A 24,627-nucleotide genomic window follows, 5' to 3' on the forward strand; every position below is an offset into this window, starting at 1 on the left:
TTGGAAACATTCAAACATGACTTTATTTAAATATTAAAGCTTCTCTAGAGTGAACCTTTGGCTACAGTCCAATGAGTTGGTTGGGGTTTCAACCAGGAATAGATAGTTAGAAGGTTAAAAAAGAAAGCTTCATACAGTGAGCATGAGAGTAGGAAAGGGGAAACGATGAGTTTTTGTTTATTACCATTCATTGGCCTCTCTGGGCCTTAGCTTTGTTTTTTAGTTGACAACTTATCTAATAAATCTCTGATCCTTTTTGGCTTTAATAGTTTTTTGATGTGCTGCAGTTTTCAAAATTCTGTCCAACACTCTGTATCAAACAACATGTGGAACTTCTAAGGATAGAGTGACACTACAGTTGTTTTAGGAGAACATCCTCGAAGCATCCTGGGGATTGCTCTGCAAATACTTCACTTGTGCACAAATACAAATTGTAGGCTAGGAGGTGAAACTTGGTCTTACCCACCACACTTCAAGCCATAGCAAGTTGACAGACTCTAGTGTTCTCTTTCTGGTCTAGTTCATGTGTGGTTTTCTTCCCAACTTTAGGGAAGAATTACAAACAGCAAACGCAATGGGAGAATGCCGACATTGTAGATGACTGGAACCTTTGTGAGCGCCTAGAAATTGGGAAGCTAGGGGTTAGCAGTTAATGAATTCAGTATAAATGGCATCAAGGGGAGGCGAGATGAAACAAATATATCAAGCTAGATTTCAGAGGTACTTTCCGGGGTCTCAAATACCATATTTCCCCACCTATAAATTAACTGGATCATGGCAAGTTCTCATAGTTATTGGTTATACATATCCTACCTGAAAGAAGTAGATGTTTGTTTGTTTGTTTGTTTGTTTCCTGAATGCATTTACACTTCGTGTTGTTTCGTGCAGCAGTGGCAAAAAATGAAATTCTTGTTGGGTGCTGACCGGTAAGGTAGCCACTGTGAGCAACATGGAGCAGGACACCTTGGGGACCTTGCACTCAAATCTAGCTGGGCAGATTTCAATGCTATTCAACATTAGCCAGCTGTTGCCAGGAGGGAAAATGGGTCTGAGAATCAAGTTTGATGTGAAATTTCATATTTTCAGTAATCACTCATATTTTTAAATCATTTGACATGCCGAACAAAATCTGCCTGAGGGACAAATGGGGCCTGTGGACTGCCAGTTTGTGTCCTCTTGAGTTGAATCCTGGAAGCAATTGGGTAAATATTTGAATGCTATCAGTTGTAACATTGGGAAAGAGCTGTTAGTGGTAAGGAATGAACACTTAGTTTTAAAGATCCAGAAAAACCTATTCGAATGAATACAATTTAAAACAACAAAATCTTCCCTTGGCTCTCTCCATCATAAATATTTTCCTGTTTACATTGGTTCTCTGTGTCATGAGTGGTTTCCTGTTAGTATCGTTGAGAAAATATGACTAGGAATTTGCCAAGTCCCAAGTATAAGTTTTATTCTAAGAAAGTAATATGAATTAGTTCTCTCAGTATTCAGCTTGTGGCTGAGAAAGGAAATAGGTAACAAAAAACCTCCATAAGGGGAAAGGGAGGAAGACCAAAGCACACACAAGTCCCTGTCACCTTCAGAGTCACAGTAGGCCTCTACACAGCACACCAAGCCAAGAAAAATGGTCTAAAACTGCTCGTACCATGTAACACAGATTTGGAGGACTGTTTCTGGATCTCAATGACTCAGCTTCTCCCCAAAATGACCAAATGGCCACTCCCTGAATGAGCAGTACTAGGGGGTAGAAAAGCCAAGGGTATGGGTCTAACTGAAACTCTTTCATTAGAAACTTTCCAACGCTGTTGGGCTTCACAACTCAAAGAACCACGTGGCAAAGACAGGAGACAAGTTATAGGAGCAGTTTTCTTTGCTCTCAATCTTTGCAGATTACTTCTTCAAATGAATCTCTGACCCAGGGGATGCCTTTTCTTTTGAGAAATGAAATGGGAGGGTTCAAGGAAGCATTCTAGTGTGGCGTGAGGACCACAAGCGAAATGAACTGTGGCTCCAGAAAGAACAAAACATTTCACTTGTGCATGCAGGGAAGATGTGTTTTGAAGGAGTCATGATCAATTCAGGAAGTGGAATTTTCGACCTGAGCTCATCCCTTTCACATGTCTAGTTTGGGGAGCAAAAGCAAAAGTACCACAAAAGGATATTATAAGCATAAGAACCAACGGCCAAAACAACCACTTCAGACACAGGCAAAAATCTAAGGGGAAGGAGGAAGCATGAATATTTCCAACTCAGGACCACACACTGATGTCAATTTTCTTCCCTCAGAATGTCCACCAATGCCTGCAGCAGCCGGTCATCTCTGTGCTTGTAAGGTTTCGTGTTATAGAAAACATCAACATAGTCGTTATATAGACTGTCCTCAGAGTCTTTAAGCTGGGAAGGCTTGTTCAGCTTTTCCAGGGCTTCATAGAAATTTTCATAAGGGATATGGAGCTTTGCACTTGGAGACTTCTTTGGTGATTGCTTTGGGGATGAGTTTTTGCTGAAAGCACTTTGTAGGAGTCTCAGCATGGCCTCGGATGGGGCTGCCTTCACCAGCTCATCCCTTCTGCTCCCTGAACTGCTGCCACTGGGGCTTTTTGATGTGAGGGGGCTCTTTTTCAGGTTCTCTTGTGTGGGCTGCTCCTAAAACACAGAATGCCACCGGCAAAAGAAAGAAGATTCCTCTTTAGAGCCAAGCAAGCCAGATGCATTCCATGCCCACTGCCTACTCCTTGGGAGACTGTTGGAGAAGCAGAGAGAGCGTGAGGCCTAAGAAACATCCTAACTCGGGGTTCGGTCCTCATTTTTATACTTACTGATGTACCCCTGACACCTGTTTTATCTCCCTGAACTTCGCCTATAAAATGGGGACAAGAATACTTTCATGTCTGGTGGTTTTGAAGACTGAATGAGATGATGTATGTATTGCTCTCCTTCACTTGTCCACCTGCTATAGTAGAATTCATTTTAGGGAATTTAATAAATTTGAATTCTATAATTTAAGTTGATAAATTTTGGATGAAAGAAAAAAAATTAAAAATAATACAGCTTCATCTTATGAAAAGTAAATAGCTGACCTTTCCCACTCCCTTTCCTCCCTGCCCATGTTTTGGGAGGAAGCTGATATTAAAATATTTAATAAGTCACACAGAAGGCACTAACCATGCTTCATGTGCAAGAAGTTTCCTGGAGGCCCCTTCTTCTGTCAGGAGCTACCCTTTCAACCTCTGAGTTTTAAAAAGAGGTCTTGGGAGAGACGAGGGTGATGAACCGGGTAGGGCAGAACTGGAGATAGTGGAGAAGCAGCTCTTTGTCAACCATCGTGGAAGTATTCAACATTTTCACAACTACCAGGTCTTATTAATAGCCCTTAAGGAATCTTGGAGGGAGAAATACTCATCAAGTCAACTTGCCTCTGGGATAGTGAAGAGAGGCCCTTGGGTGGGGCCCCCGGTGGGGGGGAAGCTACTTTGCAGAATATAAATGGATCCAGAATCTGAGCTGAGGACTTCACACAGCTAGTTTAGAAGTTTCTTAAATAAATTTTATGTCTTTGTGTCTTCCAAAATACCCGTCACTGAGTCAGATGTCAGGAAAGCTCATTCTGGGAATTCTGATAACCTACCTCCTACATCTGAGGCACTGTGTTAGATGCTGGGGGATTAAGAGATAAAGAAAATGGGGTGCCTGCCCACTGTCTGATAAGGGAGAAGCCCATAATCTCAGTGGGCTGAGACACAGGAATGGGAATGACTGACTAGATATCCTATGAAATTTTCTCAGAGAAATTGTGATTCAGTAGCTTCCCTCAGAGCTGCCAAGAAAGGTCCGTTAAGGAATTAGTAAACAGAAGCTTACAGGACTTGGTCACTTGAGCCTTGGTTTTCTTTCTGGAAAATGAACATACTAATGCCTGTCTTCTCTAGGTTACAGGGATCATTGATTAAATGAGACAATGTAAAAAAAAACACTTAAAAACTAAGTATAATACAGATGTTGGGCATGTGTGATCGTGCATAAAGAGAGCTGGCTTTACAATTTGTTATGTCATAAATGGAGAAAAGTCATGTTAGAGAATTTCATAATTTTGAATTTAGTAATTTAAGTTTCTAAATGCTGGACAAAAGAATGAACTTAAAAATATTAGACTTTTACGGAAAATAGTTTAGCACTCCCTTCCCTTTCCTCCCCACTCATGCTTGACTCGCTCCCTGCTTGAAAGTTAGATCTAGCTCCCCTCACTACATTTTGACTATGGTTCAAAGAAAGAGTGTGCCAAGAACACTCAAGAACAGAGCCACACGGACCTGCCCTGGATCCACCATTTTCTCCACCCCTCTTCTGTCATTCTGAACGGTGTTGTAGGATGTGTACACACGAGGCTGTTTCATGTGTTCTGGCTGAGAAGAGGTCCCATGCAAAATCAGCTTCCAGTTGACAATTCTTCCTTCATTTTGCATTCTTCCAGACTAATGAATAAGCATACACATAATTTTAGGGTGTGTTCTAAGAAACATCAAACTCTGTAGGAATAACTATAAAATCTAATTTAAAAATTCAGCACATTGCATGGGTAGAGCACTATGTACAAAGAAGCAAGTCACTGGATTCACTGTTGCCATGAAAATGGCAGTTTACAGGTTTAAGGATTTAAAGCCTGATTATTTGCTTCATTTGATTAAAAAAGCAAAACTCTTTATATGAATGTTCTATTCTGTTCTTGGAAAGTTGACTGTACCTTCTATAAATAGAATGATATTTAATAATTATCAACTTGTAGAAACATTCCAATGGGGGAAAAAAGCCTCTACAGAGTCCTGTGAATAGCCTTCAATATTAACCAGCCCTTGAAAGCTGTATATTTATGGGCAGAGTAATAATTTTCAGACACTCAACAATTATGCTAAAAATAATATGCTGAAATGTAAAATATCTAAAAAAAAAAAAATCCAGAAATGTAGAGTCAGATTTTACAGACTTGATATAAAGTAGTCTCATCTTGATAAACAGATTTTCTTAGTTTTCTTAAAAATTGAGTTGGGGTGCCTGGGAGGCACAGTCAGTTAAGCATCTGACTCTTGGTTTTGGCTTAGGTCATGATCTCAGGATGGTGAGATGGAGCCCCGCAATGGGCTCCGTGCTCAGTGAGGAGTCTGCTTGAGATTCTGTCTTCCTCTCCCTCTGTACCCCCCTACTCCTGCTCGCTCATTCTGTCTAAAATAAATAAATAAACCTTAAAAACGTTGAGTTAAAGAACAGAGGTCAAGTTCAAGAATAGGACCACTTCCTAAGAACATTTTCTTGCTCTCCTTAGGGAAGCAGGAATTTTACAGATTCTGGTTCTAAATCACAATTTTAGCAGTCTTTAGGAGAAAGCTATTCTCAAATTAAAAAGGGAACAATGACTATAGAACTTGTATTAATTTAATGGAAATCTTCAGGAATTTAAAATAAATTCTTTTTAAATAGTTATATAGACTTTGAAATCTGGTGCTGATACTTGTAACATTTCTATCTTGGGAAGACCCAGAGTCCTATTCATTTATGTGCTTAGCCTGTAGAAAATGCTGGAGAAATGATCAAAAGTAGATAATTCAGATGTTTTTGGTTTTTTGTTCAGACAATCCTTACTCTATTTTTGTCACTGTGAGTTACAATTTTAGAAAGATACCAAAGAGTATTAGTAAACAGAGTGAAAGAGAAATGAGAAATGCTTTTCAGTTTGTTTCATAACAAACAAAACAAGACAAATAAGTCATATTAAATAACACATCTTGTCTAACAAGTAAACAGCCACCGCAATAAATATTCGTAAGAGTTTCTTCATGTGACCCCAGCAGAATGTAGTAGCAAAGCTGCTGTAACATTTAACTATCTTTGTGAGTACAGGTGATTCTGGTGGCTGAGCAGGTCCTGTGGCTGGCTGCATTCTGACATTGGAACACTTGGATTTGTTACACTGTAACATTATTAACCAATGTATCTTCTTTTCTTTCTTATAGTATGGCTTATTTATTTATTTAATCAATCAATTCAACCAATCTATAAAGCCAAGTGGGCAGAGATTGAAACACTATACCTTTTCCTTACTTTACTAGGGGGTGACCAGAGTTCCTTAGGGCCTTGATTAATGATGATACCAACCTTAAAGTACTTCAAACTGTTTAAAAGTGAGCCTGTGGTTGTCCATCTTTTCATTTATACTTACCATGTCTGTAATTCGCAAAGTCCAGGTGCCTATGGGATTCTCTCCCCACGTGTGAACAGACATGAAGTCCCAATTCTTAAAGCCATTAGGAGATGTATCCCGTTCTCTTTCAGCCAACAGTACAGTGCTGGTCCCTATTTTCATGCAACAAACATCAGTTAATGAATGTCCTAACGACTCTGAGAATAGGATATACTCTAGCATCTGCTAATTGAAAATGAAAAATGGGAGAGATTAGCCCTCCTAATTTTCCCTTTTTGTATAAGACCAAGATAGAGACATTCATTAAAAAAATGTTTTTATCCATAACAATTAGCATATTGCCTGGCATATAGTTAATTCTCAATAAATATTTTGGCAAAATATTGAATGAATTTATTGATTAAGTTTTATCTGAATAAGAAGAGCTCATAGAAATACATTTATAAACTATAGAGTCAAAGACCTTTAGTGGAACTAGCATTTTTAAATTTAAGAGGAAGTCTTGAAAATTTAACTGGTGCCTGAGCCTATAATTCAGTGTAGACCTAAAAAAATAAAGCTATATCAATTTAGTAATCTCTTGTCATATAGAAACTAGTAGTAGTTGTTAACTCTCAATTTTCAAATTCAAGCTCTCTCTATATCTAAGTGAAATGGTCAAGTTAACGCTAGGGCCACCAATGAGAAGACATTCCACCCATACTTCAGGCCAACTCCAATATATCTAGAAAGCATAACTCCAAAATTAAGAGTCAAGTCCAAACCTCTAGGAAGTTTATATCCTCGAAGGAGATGATAAAGAGAGCTCATCCTTCCTCATACATAGCCTATAGCAATAAAATTTAGTCAGGTGAACCCTACTAAAACATGAAAGAGGATTAGGAAGCATTTCCTGGTTGGATTATAGTTTATGGTTCATAAGCTCTTCCCCATCCATGATCTAATCTGAGTTAGTACTTTCTCAGGAAAGGGCAATTGCCTGTATATAGTATCATATGGCCTTTATGATGTCATCATGGAATATTTGTTAGTTTTCTCAGTCCTCTTTCATGGATCAGAATTCCTAATTTTTCAGTTGATTCCTAGGAGGTATCTGATATATCTGTCAGTGTTATTAATTAACTATCAGAGTAACTTTCACTAATGTGTTACCTAAGAGAAATGAATGATAGATCAGTGGTCTGGGAAAATGAAAACATTTTGAAAATGTGTAACTCCAGAAAGGTTTATTAATTGATATTATTTGAATAGACCTCATTCTCTGCTTATCAAAGGACCAGTGGGAATGAGGGGGCAGAGTTCTGATGCCAAGAAAAATGAAAAATAAGCATATTTTTTTAAGTCCTGAAAAACATCTACTGGGAAACTCAGTAGTATAAATAAAAAGAAAATCATTGATTTAAAAATCATTCAATAGAAGTCAAGCAGAGAAAGTCAATTATCATATGGTTTCACTTATTTGTGGAACATAAGGAATAGCGTGGAGGACATTAGGAGAAGGAAGGGAGAAATGAAGGGGGAGAATCGGAGGGAGAGATGAACCATGAGAGACTATGGACTCCGAGAAACAAATTAAGGGTTTTAGAGGGGAGGGCGGTGGGGGGATGGGTTAGCCCGGTGATGGGTATTAAGGAGGGCATGTATTGCATGGAGCACTGGGTGGTATATGAAAACAATGGATCATGGAACACTACATCAAAAACTAATGATGTACTGTATGGTGACTAACATAATAAAATAAAATAAAATAAAATAAAAATCATTCAATATACTCTTAAAAATTTAAACAAATGATTTAAACTTGAGAAGTTTTTAAAAAGCTTACCAGCAGCAGAAGTGAGTGTAACATGAAGGTCTCCTCTTCGGGAATATTCAATCGTTGCTTCAAACTGCACATGTTCCAGGGACTTGAGGGCATTGTCTTGTCCTTCACAAGCTCTTGTTGGAATTTCAATGATAACTTCTCCATTACCTTTCAGGGCTCTAAATACATTTTTAAAAATCACTGAATAAAGTACATCTTTTCTTCTTTGCATTTTAGGCAAATATGTACACATTAGTCTTGACTAGATACTCAACTAAGCTTGTTGTCTCTCCCTGTTAATGAGTAGAATCCAATTCAGAAGTAGCTATAAATAAATTTTAAAGTATAAAAAAATGTAAGGTTCTCACAGAAATACAAAAAAAAATTCTACAATTTTTATGGATCACAGAAGACTACTAATAGCCAAAACAACCCTGAAAAAGAAGAACAAAGCTGAAGGCATTACACTTCCTCATTTGAAAATATATTTCAAAACTACAGTAATCAAAACAGTATGGTACTGGCATAAAGACAGACATACAAACCAATGTAACAGAAGCTCTATAAACTTAGAATTATACTCATGCATATATGGTCAACTAATCTTCAAGGATGCCAAGAATACTCAATGGGGAAAGAAGAGTCTCTTCAGCAAAGGGTGTTGGGAAAACTGGATATCCACATGCAAAATAATGAAATCAGATGCATATCTAATGCCATACACAAAAATCAACTCAAAATGGAGTAAAGACTTAAACATAAGACCTGAAATTGTAAGTCTAGAAGAAAACATAGGGGAGAAGCTTCATGACATTGGTCTTGGCAGTGATTTCATGGTTAAGACGCCAAAAGCACAGGCAATGAAAACAAGTGGGAACACGTCAAGGTAAAAATCTTCTGCATAGCAAAGGAAACCATTAACCAAATGAAAAGGCAACCTACAAAACAGGAGAAAATATTGGAAATGATGTATCTGATAAAGGGTTAATTTATAAAGTATATAAGGAACTCCTCAGCTCAATAGCAAAAAAAATAAAATAAAATAAAAAAATAACCTGACTAAAAAATGAGCCAAGTACTTAAAGAGACATTTCTCTAAAAAAGACATACCAATGGCCGATAGGTATATGAAAAAATTTTCAACTTCACTAATCATCAGGAAAATGCAAATCCAAACACCTGTCAGGATGGCTGTCACCAAAAAAAGCAAAAGACAACAAGTGTTGGAGAAGATGTGGAGAAATTGGAACCCTTGAACAATTGGTGGGAATGCAAAGTAGTATAGCCACTATTGAAAACAGTATAGAGGCTTCTCAAAAAATTAAAAGAGAACTACCATATGATTCAGCAATACCACCTCTGGATATTTATCCAAAATAATTAAAAACAGGATCTTGAAGAGATCTCATGTTCATTGCAGCACTATTCACAATGCCAAGATGTGGAAGTAACCTAAATGTCTATCAACAGATGAAAGGATAAAGAAAATGTGGTATATACACACAATGGAATATTAGCTTTAAAAAAAGGATATTCTTCAATGTACAATAATATGGATAAACCTTGAAGACATTATGCTAGGTGAAATAAACAGGCCACAGAGAGAGAAATACTGCATAATTCCACTTACGTGAGGTATCTAATATAGTCAAATTCATAGATTCAAAAAGTGGAATTGTGGTTGCATGGGAGTAGGGGAAGGGGAAAATGGAGAGTTACTAATCAATGGGCATGAAGTTTCAGTTAAGATGAATACGTTCTAGAGATCAGCTATACAACAACTGTACTTAGAATCAACAATAATGTGTTGTACACTTAAAAATTAAAGAGGGTAGATCTCATGTTAAGTGTTCTTACCACAATAAGATAAAATAGAAAAGAAAATGGTAAGGAGCACAGATACAAGAATACAATGCTTTTTGCTGTGGAATTGAATTCAGCCAGGTTTGCCTTGGGCCCATCAAAAAGTAGTCCATTATTACTCCAATTGACCCTCTTAAGAAATGATACTATCTCCATAATGAATGTTCCCCAGGGCTCCCACCCTCAGATATTTTGTGTGAGTGGGTCTTTAGTAAAATCATGGTTGCCTTGATAGAATCAACAAAACAATTATTCCAGATTCTGCTTCTTTGGCCAGATCTGGTAGGCTGGATATAGTCTCTGTAAAAGCAGTATGATAGAGGATCCTTCACAAAAGAGAAATCATGAATCACACAGTACTGTGGCATGAAGTGAGGCTCTTATGGAAATAGGTTTTGGATAATACTGGTTGACAAGTACTACCTTTAATCAATTCTAAGATGCATTTTTTGAAAAAATTACCATAACATCTTTGAATTTGGGATTAATCTTACAACTGATCATTGGTTAATAGTTTGACAGTGATTTTTCTTAGTAATATATAAAACAATGATACATCTTGAACTGAATATAGATAGGCCAGGAAATGGAAAATGGAAATATGCCAACATGATTTGCAGATTTCCCATCTCTCATTGATTCCCATGGACCCACAGGGAACTATGGCAAATGCTATTTCCATCTACTTCAGAAGAGTAGGTGAGAAAAAAATTAGGCAGAGTGACAAACGTTATAATCAAATATTGCCATGGGCACACATTTCTTTAAAATTCCTGAAGACACTTACCTTGGCTCAAAGTCATTGTCCTTTACCACACACTCTTTCTTCTCAGGCACACTGGTCCAGGTCCTGGGATCAGCCAAATCCACCAGAGCTTTGGCATTTAGCAACCCAAATCCAAATCGACTATTCACCATCAAGCCTGCTCCATTCTTTTTCCACCCAGGGTTATTGGCCAGTGGGTCATACTCAGAGGTCCAGACAACCAAGTGTTGCATGTCTCGCCAGGTGAGATTTGGACTGGAGGAGAAGTGACCCAGAATATTTTTCAGGGACAAAATTATGTTTACTTGTGCAAGTAAGTGTTAAAAACAAGCATCTTCTATTTGTAGATAATGAAGTGCCTTTTGCAAGTATACTTACATAATTCTGGTATGTATTTCTTTTGGAATGTCTTTTCATTCAGAATTTAAAATACAGTACTGAAAACTTCTCCCATCTAAGTTAAGCTCCTACTATGAGTAAAATTTGGTCTTCAATAGAGTAGAAATGTGAGATTTGGTCCCTGATTTTAATTACTTAAATTTAAGTGGAACAAAAATTTTAAATGACAACACTTCCTTTATGTCTTCAGTCTTCTGCTGTCTATTAACAGCCTTGGCACTTTCAACATTATGTACCCTGATGAGGCCTTGAATTTTTCTTAGGGAGAGTCAGATTTTAAGGACACAGTCTGGTTACCTATCCTTAAATACTTTTGCCTCTTTTCCTTATATATCAAAATTAAGAGTATCCTTATCTTGATGAGCACTGAGTAGTACATAGAACTGTCGAATCACTATATTTCACACCTGAAACTCATATAACATGGTATGTTAACTATACTGGAATTAAAATTTAAGACAAACAAATTGTCAAGAAACTCTTAGCTGCTTGAGATCACTCTTGCAAGGTACTATGCTGAATACTTTAAGGATATCAAAGGAGGTGGTTCCTGTCTTTAGGAAGATTACAATCCAGCAAAGGAACTTAAGTCTTTGTATAACTCTAATGTATCTACTGAATGCAGGATTCATGGAGTCATGTATTACAGGAATTAGAGGAGGAAGAGCTCTGGGGATGGAAGATCTGGGAAAGCTTTGCTGGAAGGAAGTGTTCTGTCTGAATTTTGAAGATAGGGTAGAATGTCAGGGAGTGGAGAGATGGAAAAGGGATGGGGCACGAGAACAAAACCTACAAGGCGGAAAGTGCAGGCTGTGTCCAGAGTACAGTGAGTAGTCTGGTTGGTGGGAGCAGGGAAGAGTTGATAGAGTACTGAGCCCGATAGTGAAGACCTTGCATGCCAGGAAAAGGAGCTTATACTTTATTCCCTGGGCAATGGGGAATCAAGGATTTTTGAGCAAGGACATGGTATAATCAGAAGTTTTGGTAAGATTAATTTATCTGCATTGTAAGATACATCAGACATATTTGGGAATGTTGGGTCCATTAAAATGAAGATGCAGCCTTCCCAGATCACTCTATTTAAAATTTCAGTTCTCCTCACAAACTACTGAGCTCCCTTATCCTGGTTCTTTTCTTCTTTTATGGTACTTATCACCTTCTAACACACTGTGCAACTCATCTGTTTTGTATTTTATTAATGTCTGTCTCCCTTGCTAGAAACAGCTGTAAGAAGGGCTGGGATTCTTATCTATCTGATTCTCTAATGTGTACCATTCAGAAGAATGCCAGGCCTAGGGTATATGCTGAATGAAACATTGGTTGGTTGAATGATTGAGAGTGCCTAAGTGTTAGGTGGCCCCAATAATTTTAAAAACTTATTGCTATTAGTCATTAGATTCTTCCAAGATCACAAGTTTTTCCTTAGCTTTGAGACCTGTGTTGTTTCTATCAAGCCAATCAAGTGTTATTTAACATATAAATACCCAAGTGTGTAGTCTTTAGGTTTTCCATCTTAGCACTAAGTTGTGTAACAACCATCAGGGGAATTTGGCTCAATTTGCTATCTTTCCCCAGAGCCCAAAATGTACTGGTTAATCAATCCCCTGGTGACAAGAAAGAGGCAGCATACCTCCTTAAACATTGAGGAGTCTGGTTCTTGGTTAAAATCCCACATGTGATTTTCAGATCTCTTTAGAGGCATGACAAAGGCTCTACCTGGCAGGCTTTATGGGAAAACTGCCCTCCCCACACCAGCCTGGATGCACAGCCCATGCATTGTGGTCTCTGGAAGGAGTTGTCATCAAGGACTTAGGCCCCTTACCCAGTCAAGCTCTTCCCATGTTTATATGCCCACCCTTTGTGCCTTCATTCCTAGGTCTCCTTATCTGAGGTGGGGGGTAGAGGTCTTCTCTACGTGTCTCCCTCTGCCCAAGGCCTCCTTATGGGGGAGGGAGGAGGAAACCTTGAAGACACTTTTACCCACTCTGACTCAGTACCCAGTGCCTTCTTTCCAGCCTTCACTCTTGCCCCACCCCCACCCTAGAGTCAATAAGACTAGCAGGGCCTTAGGTTGGGGTTCCCTCAACAGCGACATGACCCCCATGTCTACTGCTACTTCACCTCCTCCTCAACTGGTGCACTCTTCCAGGGGGGAAAATGGAACAGGGGAGTCAGCATTTTCTCTGATTTTTGACTCTTGCTTAAAACATTGTAGTAAACAATTAAAGGCTTAACTCTTTGATTTCTGATTTATTGCTTTAATAGGCTATTCTGATACCTGGCAGCTTAGTTCTCTCTCTCTTTCCTCTCAGCTCCTGATAAACATAACAATTAACTCTGGGGAATGACTGATGGAGTGCATAGAGACTATAGGTCAGTGATTCTTATAGGTCCCAGACCACTTGCATCACAATTACCTGTTACACTTGTAAAGAGTGAAAATTCCTAAATCCCACCCTAAATGTATTATATCAAAATATCTATGGGTGGGACATGATTTTTATATTTATATGTCAAAAAACTGTCCAGCCAATTCTATGTCAAAGCTAAAATAATAGAAGTAGGAAGAAAGCATACAGGCATATAACCAATTCAGACAATTAGAAGTTATTTCAAATCATGAGGTCAGAATAGGGAGTAACAGAAAGCACATCAAAGCATTTCCTGCCAAAGACCTATGTGATCTTCAGCAAGTCACTTCATTTCCCTGGGCCTGAGGTGACTCCTCTGTAAGACTAGAGGGTTGAGCATGATCATCTTCAGAATTCTTTACAATTCAGACCTCCTATCTGTCCAATATCATAAATACTTCATTTAGATTGTGTTTCCATGTTGGCCAACCCACATTAAGGAATAATTAACTAGCTTAGCAGATGTGGCTATTTTCTCAATGCAGAAACAAATTCTGTTCTATGAAGCATCTTATTAAAATTCTTGCTTCCTTCCAGTTTTTTTAAAGGAAGTTTTAGGTAAAAGCCTCTTATCAATGTGGTCAATGGGAAACACATCAATTTCCCATTTGGACCATCAGTGAGAGCAGGTGTGTATATGGAAGTTGGGAAGAGGAAGTGTACTAGCGAGGTATTAAGGAAGGCAGGGTTATAATAATCAAACACAAAGCATAGACTTTCTATAGCAGAACATTTACTGTATATTTAGTTGCAGGTTTTATTATTTTTATTTTCTTTTACCTATTCTTTGCAAAATATTCAAGGGAGCTTCGCTGTCATGCAATTAGGAAAATTAAGCTTGTTTTCCTAACAGAGTTATTCTTCATTTGTGTGATTGCATTTCAGAAATGAAAAGGAGCTGCTAACAATAGTGCATCTCATTCCTGACAGCCTTCCTTTGTTAATTAGTTCTCAACAGCATCCACAATAATTAAATTTTTTAAAACTGCATTAGGTTGCTAATCAAGGATATGTTTATAGAAAATAAGGGTTATGGAATTAAACATTGAAATTAAGCATTGCTTCTCATTAGTGTAGATAAAGTAATCTGGAGACAAAATTCTAATGTGAAAAATCTTGCTACGTGGTTCAGCCTCTAAACACATGTAAGTACGCCTAGATATTAAAGATTTTCTAACCTGGGGACTTTCCAACATTGCACAATTCTGAGTCAAGGATTTCTTTCATGTGCTTTATCCAAAGGTTTTATGTAGCATTGAAATCCTATTTCCCTTCCTCTAGCCTTTCATGAAAACAGAAGATTGGCTCATCTGTATGTTTAATACCTCCATGGGTATAAAGGGACTCAGTGTTTTACTTCAGAATTTTTGTTCTCTATTAAAAATTATTCTGATTCCTTTGCTCTCTCTTCAGAAGACTGGGGTTATTGCCTGCTATCTTTCTTAGGTACACTGACTGCTTAACAATAATGGTGTCAGAGGCATTAGTCCAAGGAATTCCTGTCTCTCATTGTATATATCTATAAATATATATATAATACACCTATTCAGTACCTTATCGAGCATCTTTACAACCACAGCTGCATGAGATTATAGGAAAACTTCTTTACAGCAGTTTCTCGAAATTTGTGAAGGTACATTAAAACTGGCTGGGATACTTGTTAAAAATGGGCATTCCTAGGCCACACACGATACTTAGGAATCTGAGTGGCTGGCATTAGGATTTAGGAGTCTGTCTACTAATTAAACTCCTTAGGTGATTGATTATGCTGGTGTTCAAGAAACACTCCTCCAGGAAGGGAAAGTACTCCTCTACACATATTTGAGCCAGGAGCCATTCTTTCTCCTTCCTTCTCCTCTTCCCACATTCCCCGGCATTCCAGCTATGTCTTCTTTAATGGAGCATAATAAGTAATCTGCTTGTGACAAGGAACCATTTATGAGAAACTCAGGAGCACGTGAGTTATGGCGGTCCTTGATCAGCATCAGTCTTCTTAACGCCCCTTTCTTTGAGGGGATGGCAGACTGCCATTGAGCATCTCCCCTCCCTTGCAGGGCTGTGGGAGGTGGTGTGGGACAGTAGTTCATGGCTCGGGTTTGAGGTGGCCTGAACTTGCACCTCTTTGCGGGCTCTTGGTTACATTCCTCAACCTCTTTAAGCCTCAGTTTCTTCTTTTATAGAATGCAACTAATAATTTCTTTTTCACAAGGCTGTTGTAAGGGTTTGAATTAGTATTGCACACAAAGAGGTTAGTGCAGTGTCCAGCCCGTAGGAAGAACCTGACAAATCCTAATGTTATTATTCTTGATAAATTTAGCCCACCGTTGTTCTTCAGTATCCATAGTTGTTCCTTGAGCAGCACTTGGTTAAATTTTTTCTCCCAATCTTGTTTATCTAGGGGCACTTCTAGAAATACTGGCATTCAGAATTTCTGAAATAATCATCTCTGTATAGATAATTGAATAGGGTTCAGAAAACCATCTATTTGAGAACGGACACTTCAAGAATTTCCCTGTACTTTGGCATGAAGTATATGAAATGTAAGCTAGATTATTTCTATCTTACTAATGATTGAATACAAAAGAAAGGAATTAAATTCTTATTATATGCACCAGGGAGATCATGGATTCTTAATCTCTCTTAAATCATGAACAGTGTGAGAATCTGATGGACCCTACAAACCATTCCTTCAGAAAAATGTCATATACACACAAACAATTCTGCATCTAGTTTCAAAGTTCATGAACTGCTGGAAACTCATCCATGTTATTTCAGAGCAATCCATGAAGCTCCTGCTTTAAAACAAACCTATTAAAAATTAACTGAAGTTAATGAGGCTAGATGATTCTTAGATCGTGTTCTCCTTGCACAGAAAAAAGTTTGAATTTTAGAAATCAGAGGTTACAATTTTAAATTTTTCGGTTCTTACATGAAATTAATATTATATCTGTTCAGTGAGATGGGTGTTTCTATTATACTGGTCACTAGACAAGGATGGCTTAGGCCTGGCCAGTTACATTTACATGCATCTGATAGGTGTTGGGTAGAGAAGACTTGAAATTTTAAGGATTTTTTTTTAATAGCTCCTTGGAATTAACAGCTTATATCCTCCAATCATAAATATCCTAAGACTATTTTACCACCTGTGTGAAACTGCTTGCCTTCATTGAAACTTCTTTTCTTCTACTCTGGACTTTTCACCACCAAACTCAACAATTCATGTTGGATGATCTTTATTTGCTGATACCTTCAATTTCAAATCAGAGAATCTTATAAAGGAAAGAGGTTTGAAAAAAATGGTATGATCCAACTCCTCCATTTTCTAGATGGTCAATTAAGCCCTCAATTGGAGATTAACTTGCCTAAGGTCACATAGCTAGTGATATGCCTAGAACTTGAAGCCATGGGTTCCTTGCACTTTTGAGTGCTTAGATTATTTTTCCTTGAATCCAAATTCAAGGATCTGCTGACGCCATTTTCCCTTGTGTTCATAGACTCTGCCCCCTGTCCATTCCCTTCCTGTTACAAATAAACTCACATTCTGAATTTAGCTCTTCTGCTGGGCCCCAGAACTTCCAGTGTCCCTGTTTCCGACTGAGCCCCTGTATTTGCTCTTCCCTTACCAGACATCTTCCCAGCCCCTCCAAGTAGGTGAATTCTTGGTACAAACCTTGCTAGGCCTGTCTTTCTTAGCCACTGTGGCCATCTCATAGCTGAGGTACCAGGACAAAACTACAACTCCACAAGTGGCCCCAGGGCTCTTGAATCTACATTGGACTCTCCAGAACAAAGACTTAGCAACTTCGGGGTTTTTCCAGCTATGGCAGCGGCTAAGGTATTCTACTTTTCAGCTATTATGAACCTTGTCTACTGAATATGACGTGAGGAGAATGCTTTGTTCTCTCTCTAGAGAATATAAATATTCTTCTAGGATAACCTTCTTATTAGGAAGGATAATAGTAACTTACAAATTTAACCAATTCCTCTATCATGCAACCAGAGCATCTGACTTGATGTTTAAAGTGTTCTCACCACCAGAAAGCAGAAACAAGGACAAATAAAAAGCTGTGGGTACACAGTGTACAGCAGTTAGATATTTTTTCCTCTGTATTAAGAGGTGGACTACTGGGTAACCAATATGAGGAACGAAATACTGTTAAATATACTGTTAAATCCCTTTTTAACATCACACACTAAAATTCCAGGGGAATTTAAACTTAAATATGGTAAAGGAACCATAATAAAAGGCATATAAATAAATGTTTATCGAATTTGGGGTTGTAAATATTTTTCTGAGCATGAAAGCAAAGGAAAATGGCTTAAAGAAAAGGACGGACAAATATATCTGTATACATACTAACTTCATTGCAATAAAAATTACTTATAAATAAAATTAAAACGTAAATGTCAAACTAACCAAGCATTAATAGCTTCTTGAAACTAAGGCCATAAAACAAAATCACGGTCATAAACGAGCAATCACAGATGACAAATGGCCAAAGAATATAAGATACTGAGCTTCATTGCTAGTGAAATGAAAGCATATAAAGTTGAAATACCATTTTCCCCTACCAAAATAGCAAACATTTAAAAGATGATAAAAGTAACGTTGGTAAGGGAACTGGCGCTTTTACACATACAGAGTTGGTGGGAAAATAAAATGATACAATCTTTCTGAACAGTAACTTGTCAATGTGTACCAAAATCATTAAAACATGCCACACCCTTTGACCCAGAAATTCTAATCAGGGGTGTTTGTCCTGAGGAAATTACCAATATTTATGGATGAAAGAGGGTATCTAAACATAACTCAATGACTTTAATGTAATTTGCATTTATATAATGGGATACTACAAAAAGATAAAAATTCTGTTTTTACTTCTCATGTCCTCTGAGATGTTAGATCAGCTCTAGGACTGGGCTTATATAATCTGAAAAAAAAAAAAAAAAGGAAGTTCTATGAGCTTGTTGTTCCCAACACTACCCACAGGAAGTTATCTGCACAAAGTCTTTCCTGGTGGGAAGAAACAGAAGTGAAAAGACCTTGCAGCTGAGTGTGAGGGAAATTGGGAGGAAAGCATGAATTTGTAAAGGTCAAGGAACATTGATTTAGCCATGAGAATGTGCTCTTAAAAGATTATAGGGTAGATTTAAAAAAATTACAATTATGTGTATGCGGAGGTCCCAATTTTGTAAGATGTGTGTGTGTTAAATCTACAATGAGAGGTTAACAGGAAGAGAGCTTATTTTTATGATTATTTTTTATAGTTTCCTAAGTTTTCTATTGTAACCATAATTCAGAAAACAAGATGTGTTGTTAATAAGAAGAAGGAGAGGCAGCAAAGGTGATTACAAGTTTCCTGGACCTTACTTTGCTTCCAGCGCTAGAGCGAAGATGCCAGCAGCCAGGGGTGCCGAGGCCGAGGTGCCCGTGTGGGTCTCTGTGCAGTCGTTGTGCAGGTCAGCACTTGTCTGGGTAGCATCCGGAGGGAAAGAAATGTGGGAGAACATGTGAGGAGGGTGCCCCTGGCCCTGGGGGTTAACCCTACCTAGGGCCGCATATGCTATGATCAGGAAACTCAGCTGATTCGCTTCCCTACTTCCTCCTCTAAACCACAGGCGGATGTTTGCCATCTGCTGATATTTTAGTTCATGCTCCTCTATATGCAACTTGTCTATAATTCTGGCATCAGGCTGCCTTTTCTGGGGATGCAGTACTCCCACTATGAATATTTTCTCTTCCGAGTTTCCCAAACGAAACGCTGTCTGTGAAGAAGGGACAGTTTCAAAATCACTGTGAATCATGCTGGCCCATTAATCATCAGGTCCATTGTGTGTGGTCTGGCATATTTAGAAATTCTGCCTCATGCAAAATTCCCTTTTGCCTTCAGAATTGACATTTGACTGTCTCTTCGGCACAAGGATGCAAAACCATCTGATTTGGGCCACTTGAGCTACTTGCCCAAAATGTGCACAAAGTGTGTAGTTTGCGCTCACTGTTGACATAATTTGATGGCCCTGAGTTAGCATATTTGCACTTTGGTGAAAATGGTGTTTTTCAACCAAAGAGTGTGCTAGACTCTGATCTGTTTTCAAATTGTAAAACTGCTACTCAGTAGATGTGTCCCATGGGCATGTCACTTGGTTTCCCCATCTGTAGAATGAGGTTGACATTTCCTGACTCCTATTCTGAGGTCGAAATGAGATCCTGTCTGTGAAAGCATTCTTACACAATATTACTGCATGTAAGGAATTACCCGGGCTAATGTTAGCTTAATGAAGAGGTTGCCAAGACTGAAGGGAAGAAACCAAAAAGACTTCCGATCAGGCTGCCTTAAGGACCACAGTGGTGCTGGTTGAGCAAGTCACCAGGCCAAAGGATTACTAACAAGACACCCACCTGGGCTCCCACATTATCATTTTCAGCTAGAGATTTCAATGTGTGGGAGGGAGGTGTAAAAAAATAATTTGTTCTATTATCACCTCCTTTGGCTTCCCACTTGGAGTCGCTGAATTTCGCAAGTTATGGTGGCACTGCTCCTTAGAGGGCTGAGGAAGCAAGGCTGCCCTTTTTCCCTACTGACGCACGTAAGCCCCCAGAGCTGACTGAGCTGAGGATGGGGTTTGCGTAAGACAAAGGCTATGTTATTGCCAGTGTCTCAAATAGAATCCACCAGCTGTCGCTCCTCTGGCTGATGTACCTAAGAAGAGATCTTTACGAAGATGGAAACTTCCTCGGGCTTCAGAGTGCAGTAGCTCAGCTGAGGGCCAGTCTGTGCAATGCTGACCGAAATGCCTACCAGGCCATTTTTAGCCTGCAAAGCAGGCTAAAGCAAAGCAACTTTAGACACCCCCAGGGGCTCTGAAAACAAGGGGGACACATGTCTGATACACCTCTTTCAAAGGCTAGCAACTACTCCTGTCGTAAACAATTCCTGGAGAGAACATCACCATCTATTATTTGAGTAATTGAATATAAGGGCATGAGAAGGGGGCCAGTGCTTTTAAGTTGAGCCTAGGGTTTTACTGTCTAAACTAGAGTGAGTTGCAGAAATGGGCAGAGTTCCAGAATAGTGATCCTGTATGAAAAAAGAGTACTGACAATTTTCTTTGAGATGCCATTCAGAGGAATTTTATACACATTCCGATGTCTAATTATTATGGGGTTCACCCACACTCTCATTGAATCATGACCTATTATTCCACTGAGATTACAATCTACAGGCTTTAGCCGGTTGTTCTTTCTATATCAGGAGTTAAGTTTGGGGCCATACATTTTAGAATTAGAAGTCCCTCTCCTTGTTCTCAGAGCTGCCGGATGGCCCTTCATCACTGTGCCCTTGAAGGGAAATCCAATAATTGCCCTTGGCAGTCTGACTCATAGAAGTGAAGGCACAGCCAAGTGTGGGCTAGAGATGCTCTCTGAGCATATAACCTTCCCGAGCTGTTTATTCAGATGCTGAGAAGTTCATCTTGGGGGAAATTTAGACTGTTATTTTCCTGCAGGTCATCCATTCTTAGGAGATGTGGCTAGTGTGTGCTCTGTATTTTTATCATCCGCTAAAGGGCAAGTCAGACAATGTCCCTGCTATTAAAGGATCACCAAGTACAAGGGTGGGAAAGCCGCTGCAACCCTGAAATCTCCTTTAAGGCTCTTTTCAGGGAGGCGTCACACAAGCAGAAAAATCATTTGGATTCTTGGCTGTATGTAATGACAACTTAGTGGCTTCTCAGGGCTGAGTTTAAAAATGACAGAGAGGCAACATCGTCTTGGCAGAGGCGTCATTATCCTTGAGAGAGAAAACTTCCCACTAGATGCCAGCCTTTCGGGTGAGTACAGTGCGAGTCTCTCCAACTGAGTCCTCAAACTTAAGCAAATCAATTTGACCAGAGGTACCGCCCAAAGGGTCTTGTTGAACGCAAGCCGCGCTCTCCTACCTAAGCAGAGGAGCCAGACAAAACAACGTACGATTCGCTGGTCGGTGTAATCGCCGCTGCTGTACGAGGTGGCCAGGGTGGAGGAGCACTTCTCAGCGTACCAGGGGGACAGGCCTTGCTGTGAGGCGCTGCTGATGGAGATGGTGTAGATGCTGTCCGTGTAGCCGTCACAGTCACAGTTATCGCCCTGACGCCCCCCGTTCCCAGAAGCCCACACGAAGATGGAGCCCTTTCCTTGTCTCCCCTAAAGGAAAAGCCAGACTAGATCACATCTGTCATTGGTTGGGATCACTGGAACACCCCGGTGAAACCCCCCACAAATACATGCATGAGGTTCTCAGAGAGAGTTATTTGGAGTCTGTTTCAACTCTAGATCCTCCAGCCTCCCTATGGGAAGCCTCAGGAGACTGCATATGAGAAGTCCCTGGGCTGTGACTCTGCCAGTCTTCCCTCCCCTCGGCCCTCCCTGGCATGGGTCTGAGTGAGTGCTTTTCATTCTTTTCCTTACTGTGCAGGTCCATACTCTGGCCTTTAGCACTCACTCATATTTTTGCACTCTTCCCTTGGCTTATGTCGCCGTGTTTGAATCTTTGAACTTCCTCTCTTTCTTCCTGCTTGCATCTTCTGGCTGACTGATTGACAAAATCAGGCATTATTCAGATCTGTTTTGCAGCTGCATTAAAAGGGCCTCTTCAATTGAATGCAACTCGTCAAGGCTACTCTTTCTATGACTTCTCAATCTGTGCTCTCCAAAGTTTCTACTTTTGTTTGATCCTGTGCAGAACGAGGCCTTAGAATCCTGCTAAGAATGCAGTAAACAGAGCAACACCAGCAAGGCACAAGTCCGCACCGGGCACGTACAAAATGAGTAGTAGCACATAGGTATACTTAAGGATGCGTTTCCAGAGAGTTGAAAGAAGTCTGGGTAGTAGTGTCCCTAGTGTAAACATCCAAAAGCAGCAGGAAAATGAGAAAGGACATATCCAGAGTATTTCTTAATTTTATTTATTTATTTTCTGATTTACTTACTTGTGTTTTTTAATTTTTAAAAATTTTATTTCCAGAGTATTTTTTTAAAGTAAATATTCTAAGAGCATAAAGAATCTCTGTTGAATGTCAGACCCAAATGGGGAAAACTCTCTTAACCCTTAACTTCTGTCCCTCCGAAGAATGATTTGGCTCTCTAAACGCATTTCAAAGTGTAGGCAACGACAAGAAATTCAAAGCCATTTCTTTCCATATAAGCTGAGTGCTCTTCCCTTTCCTTCATATCCAAATGGTCAGGTTTCATTTCAGGCGGGTCTGTGTTAAGCATCTTACCTGCTTGACACCATATTCAAAAGCCTTCTGGGCCAGTCGGCCAGGCCCCTCCACAGTTTTCCCGTCATCATTAGGGCCCCAGCTGGCACTGTAAATATCCACATGTCCGGGATTGAATCCAATTGAACTGGCTTCAATAGCATCAGTCACAATGCCATCCAGCATTCTTATGCCTGAGCAGTAAATCACACAAGAAGCAAGTAAGTGGATGTCAGTGTGTACATGCAGAATGGTATTATGCTCTTAATATTCATTTTATTTTTATTTTTTTAATAGTCATTTTATAGAAGACTCGAAAGAGTTAAAAACAGGGTAACCACTGGAGGTCTCAAGTGCCTGTGATCAGGCTGCTATGAGCACAGAAGGAAGATACAAGTCACTGCCTCCATAAGCTTTGGTACCTGCCCTCTAGAGATAACTATATGCACTAAGCAGGGACCATGATCTTTACTGATTACAAAATGTCTCCCCTCCCCTCGCTACCCCAATAACCTGAAAATGACAGGACAGCTTTTGGAAAGAGGTATTCAAACAGCCCTCCCTTGACCTGTCTGTTCATGACTGTACCACAAACGACTGTCGCCCAGCCTGTGCCCTACGAAGGATTCTGTATGGGACACTGTGTAGCTTGAAAAGATCTACCCACAATAGGAAACTAACAAATAGGGAAAGAATGCTTGTTTCTGAGCACTGATTAAAAGTAACCCAGAGGCCATTCTTTTATGTGTTTGCTGAGAAACATTTTCAAGGAACATGCTTCCTTTTCTTCCAAATAATCTCAAGGATGAAATCATTGCCATGGATTTTGCTCCTGAGGGGGAATCATTTTTCATTAGGAGAAGGCAGACGTGGTAGCTCTTTGTCCTTTCTAACAGGCTGTCACCTGTCATCAGACTCATGTGTTCAAGAGCCAGGAAGGCAAAAGCAATTTAGACAGATACAGGCAACTACCGGGTTATTCCTGGCTTCAGGCTGATCATGTAGTAGAGTGTACAGCCTTACATTTGCTTGCTATTATTTACTATGGAGCATAGGTAAAAGAACATGCAATTAACATAATTAGCAGAAGTCATATTGATTAAAACAAAACTGGTTAAAAATTTATTTTGGAAGAAAGAAAAAATCCCAGCTCTACTTCCTAGCTGTGTGATCTTGGGCAAGCCACTTAACCTCTTGTGCCTCAGTTTCTTCAATTTTTAAAATGGGGATAATAGCGGCTGATGTGCCTTGAGGATATACTATATGCAGCTACCATGCTGAGGCCTTAAACATATGGATTCCTCTATCTTTAGGACAACCATTTGAGATGGGTGCCATGATTTTTCCCTTTTTACAGGTGGACTATAAGTCCAGAGAGGGACAATGACTTGCTCAGGGTCACACAACTTGAAACTGGGGAGGTGGGACTTGAATCCCAGAAATTTGGCACCCATATCCAACCTGTTAACTTACAGAGTACACCACCTATAATGTGTTGTAGAGTCAGTGGTGCCTAATAAGTGAAAAGTATTATTTAAAAATGCATTTGGGGCTAGACCGTCAAAGGGTGGAATAATGAAAAAAATCTCAGTAGACTTGGAATCAGAAGTCTTGTGTTTTAGTTTTGCACTGTCACAAACTAGCTATTACCTTGAGAATCTTCCTTCTGATTGCTCCTCTATAAAGTGAAGGGATCAGAAGATTGTCTCACAAACTATAGCTAGATAGTTCATCATGACTTAAAAAGGGAAGTTTTTCTCTAGGTGATTACCTGATTTGTGCTCTGCCTTCATTTTTTAAAAGTTAACACAGCACTTAAAAAAAGGGGGGGGACACACAGAATTTTGACAATGCTGGTATCAGAGGGATCAGGAGTGTCACAAAATGTAACAGTGTGCTGAATTAGGGAGAGATTGATTATATGTGCCACAATGCGTGTTCATTTGATTTC

The 24,627-nt window shown here is 39.3% G+C and overlaps 1 protein-coding gene across 3 annotated transcripts in view; it reads right to left on the minus strand.

Annotated features, from left to right (window-relative positions):
• The window catches only part of PCSK1 (proprotein convertase subtilisin/kexin type 1), a 41,799-nt gene continuing 17,172 nt past the window's right edge, over positions 1 to 24,627 (minus strand). For 2 of the 3 annotated variants that reach the window (XM_025866601.2, XM_073888381.1), the window contains exons 7-14: positions 22,698 to 22,870; positions 21,409 to 21,621; positions 18,811 to 18,911; positions 10,651 to 10,884; positions 8,022 to 8,179; positions 6,215 to 6,348; positions 4,314 to 4,475; positions 1 to 2,649 (exon numbers count right to left, since the gene is read on the minus strand). In XM_025866601.2, the coding sequence (XP_025722386.1) occupies positions 2,272 to 2,649; positions 4,314 to 4,475; positions 6,215 to 6,348; positions 8,022 to 8,179; positions 10,651 to 10,884; positions 18,811 to 18,911; positions 21,409 to 21,621; positions 22,698 to 22,870 (1,553 nt within the window). In that variant the 3' untranslated portion in view covers positions 1 to 2,271. The remainder of the gene's footprint in view (positions 2,650 to 4,313; positions 4,476 to 6,214; positions 6,349 to 8,021; positions 8,180 to 10,650; positions 10,885 to 18,810; positions 18,912 to 21,408; positions 21,622 to 22,697; positions 22,871 to 24,627) is intronic. The other variant, XM_073888383.1, reaches the window with a different exon arrangement.

This window comes from Callorhinus ursinus, unplaced genomic scaffold (assembly GCF_003265705.2).
Source record: "Callorhinus ursinus isolate GAN/ISIS: 27379988/994484 unplaced genomic scaffold, GSC_fseal_2.0 scaffold3, whole genome shotgun sequence".
NCBI lineage: Eukaryota > Metazoa > Chordata > Mammalia > Carnivora > Otariidae > Callorhinus > Callorhinus ursinus.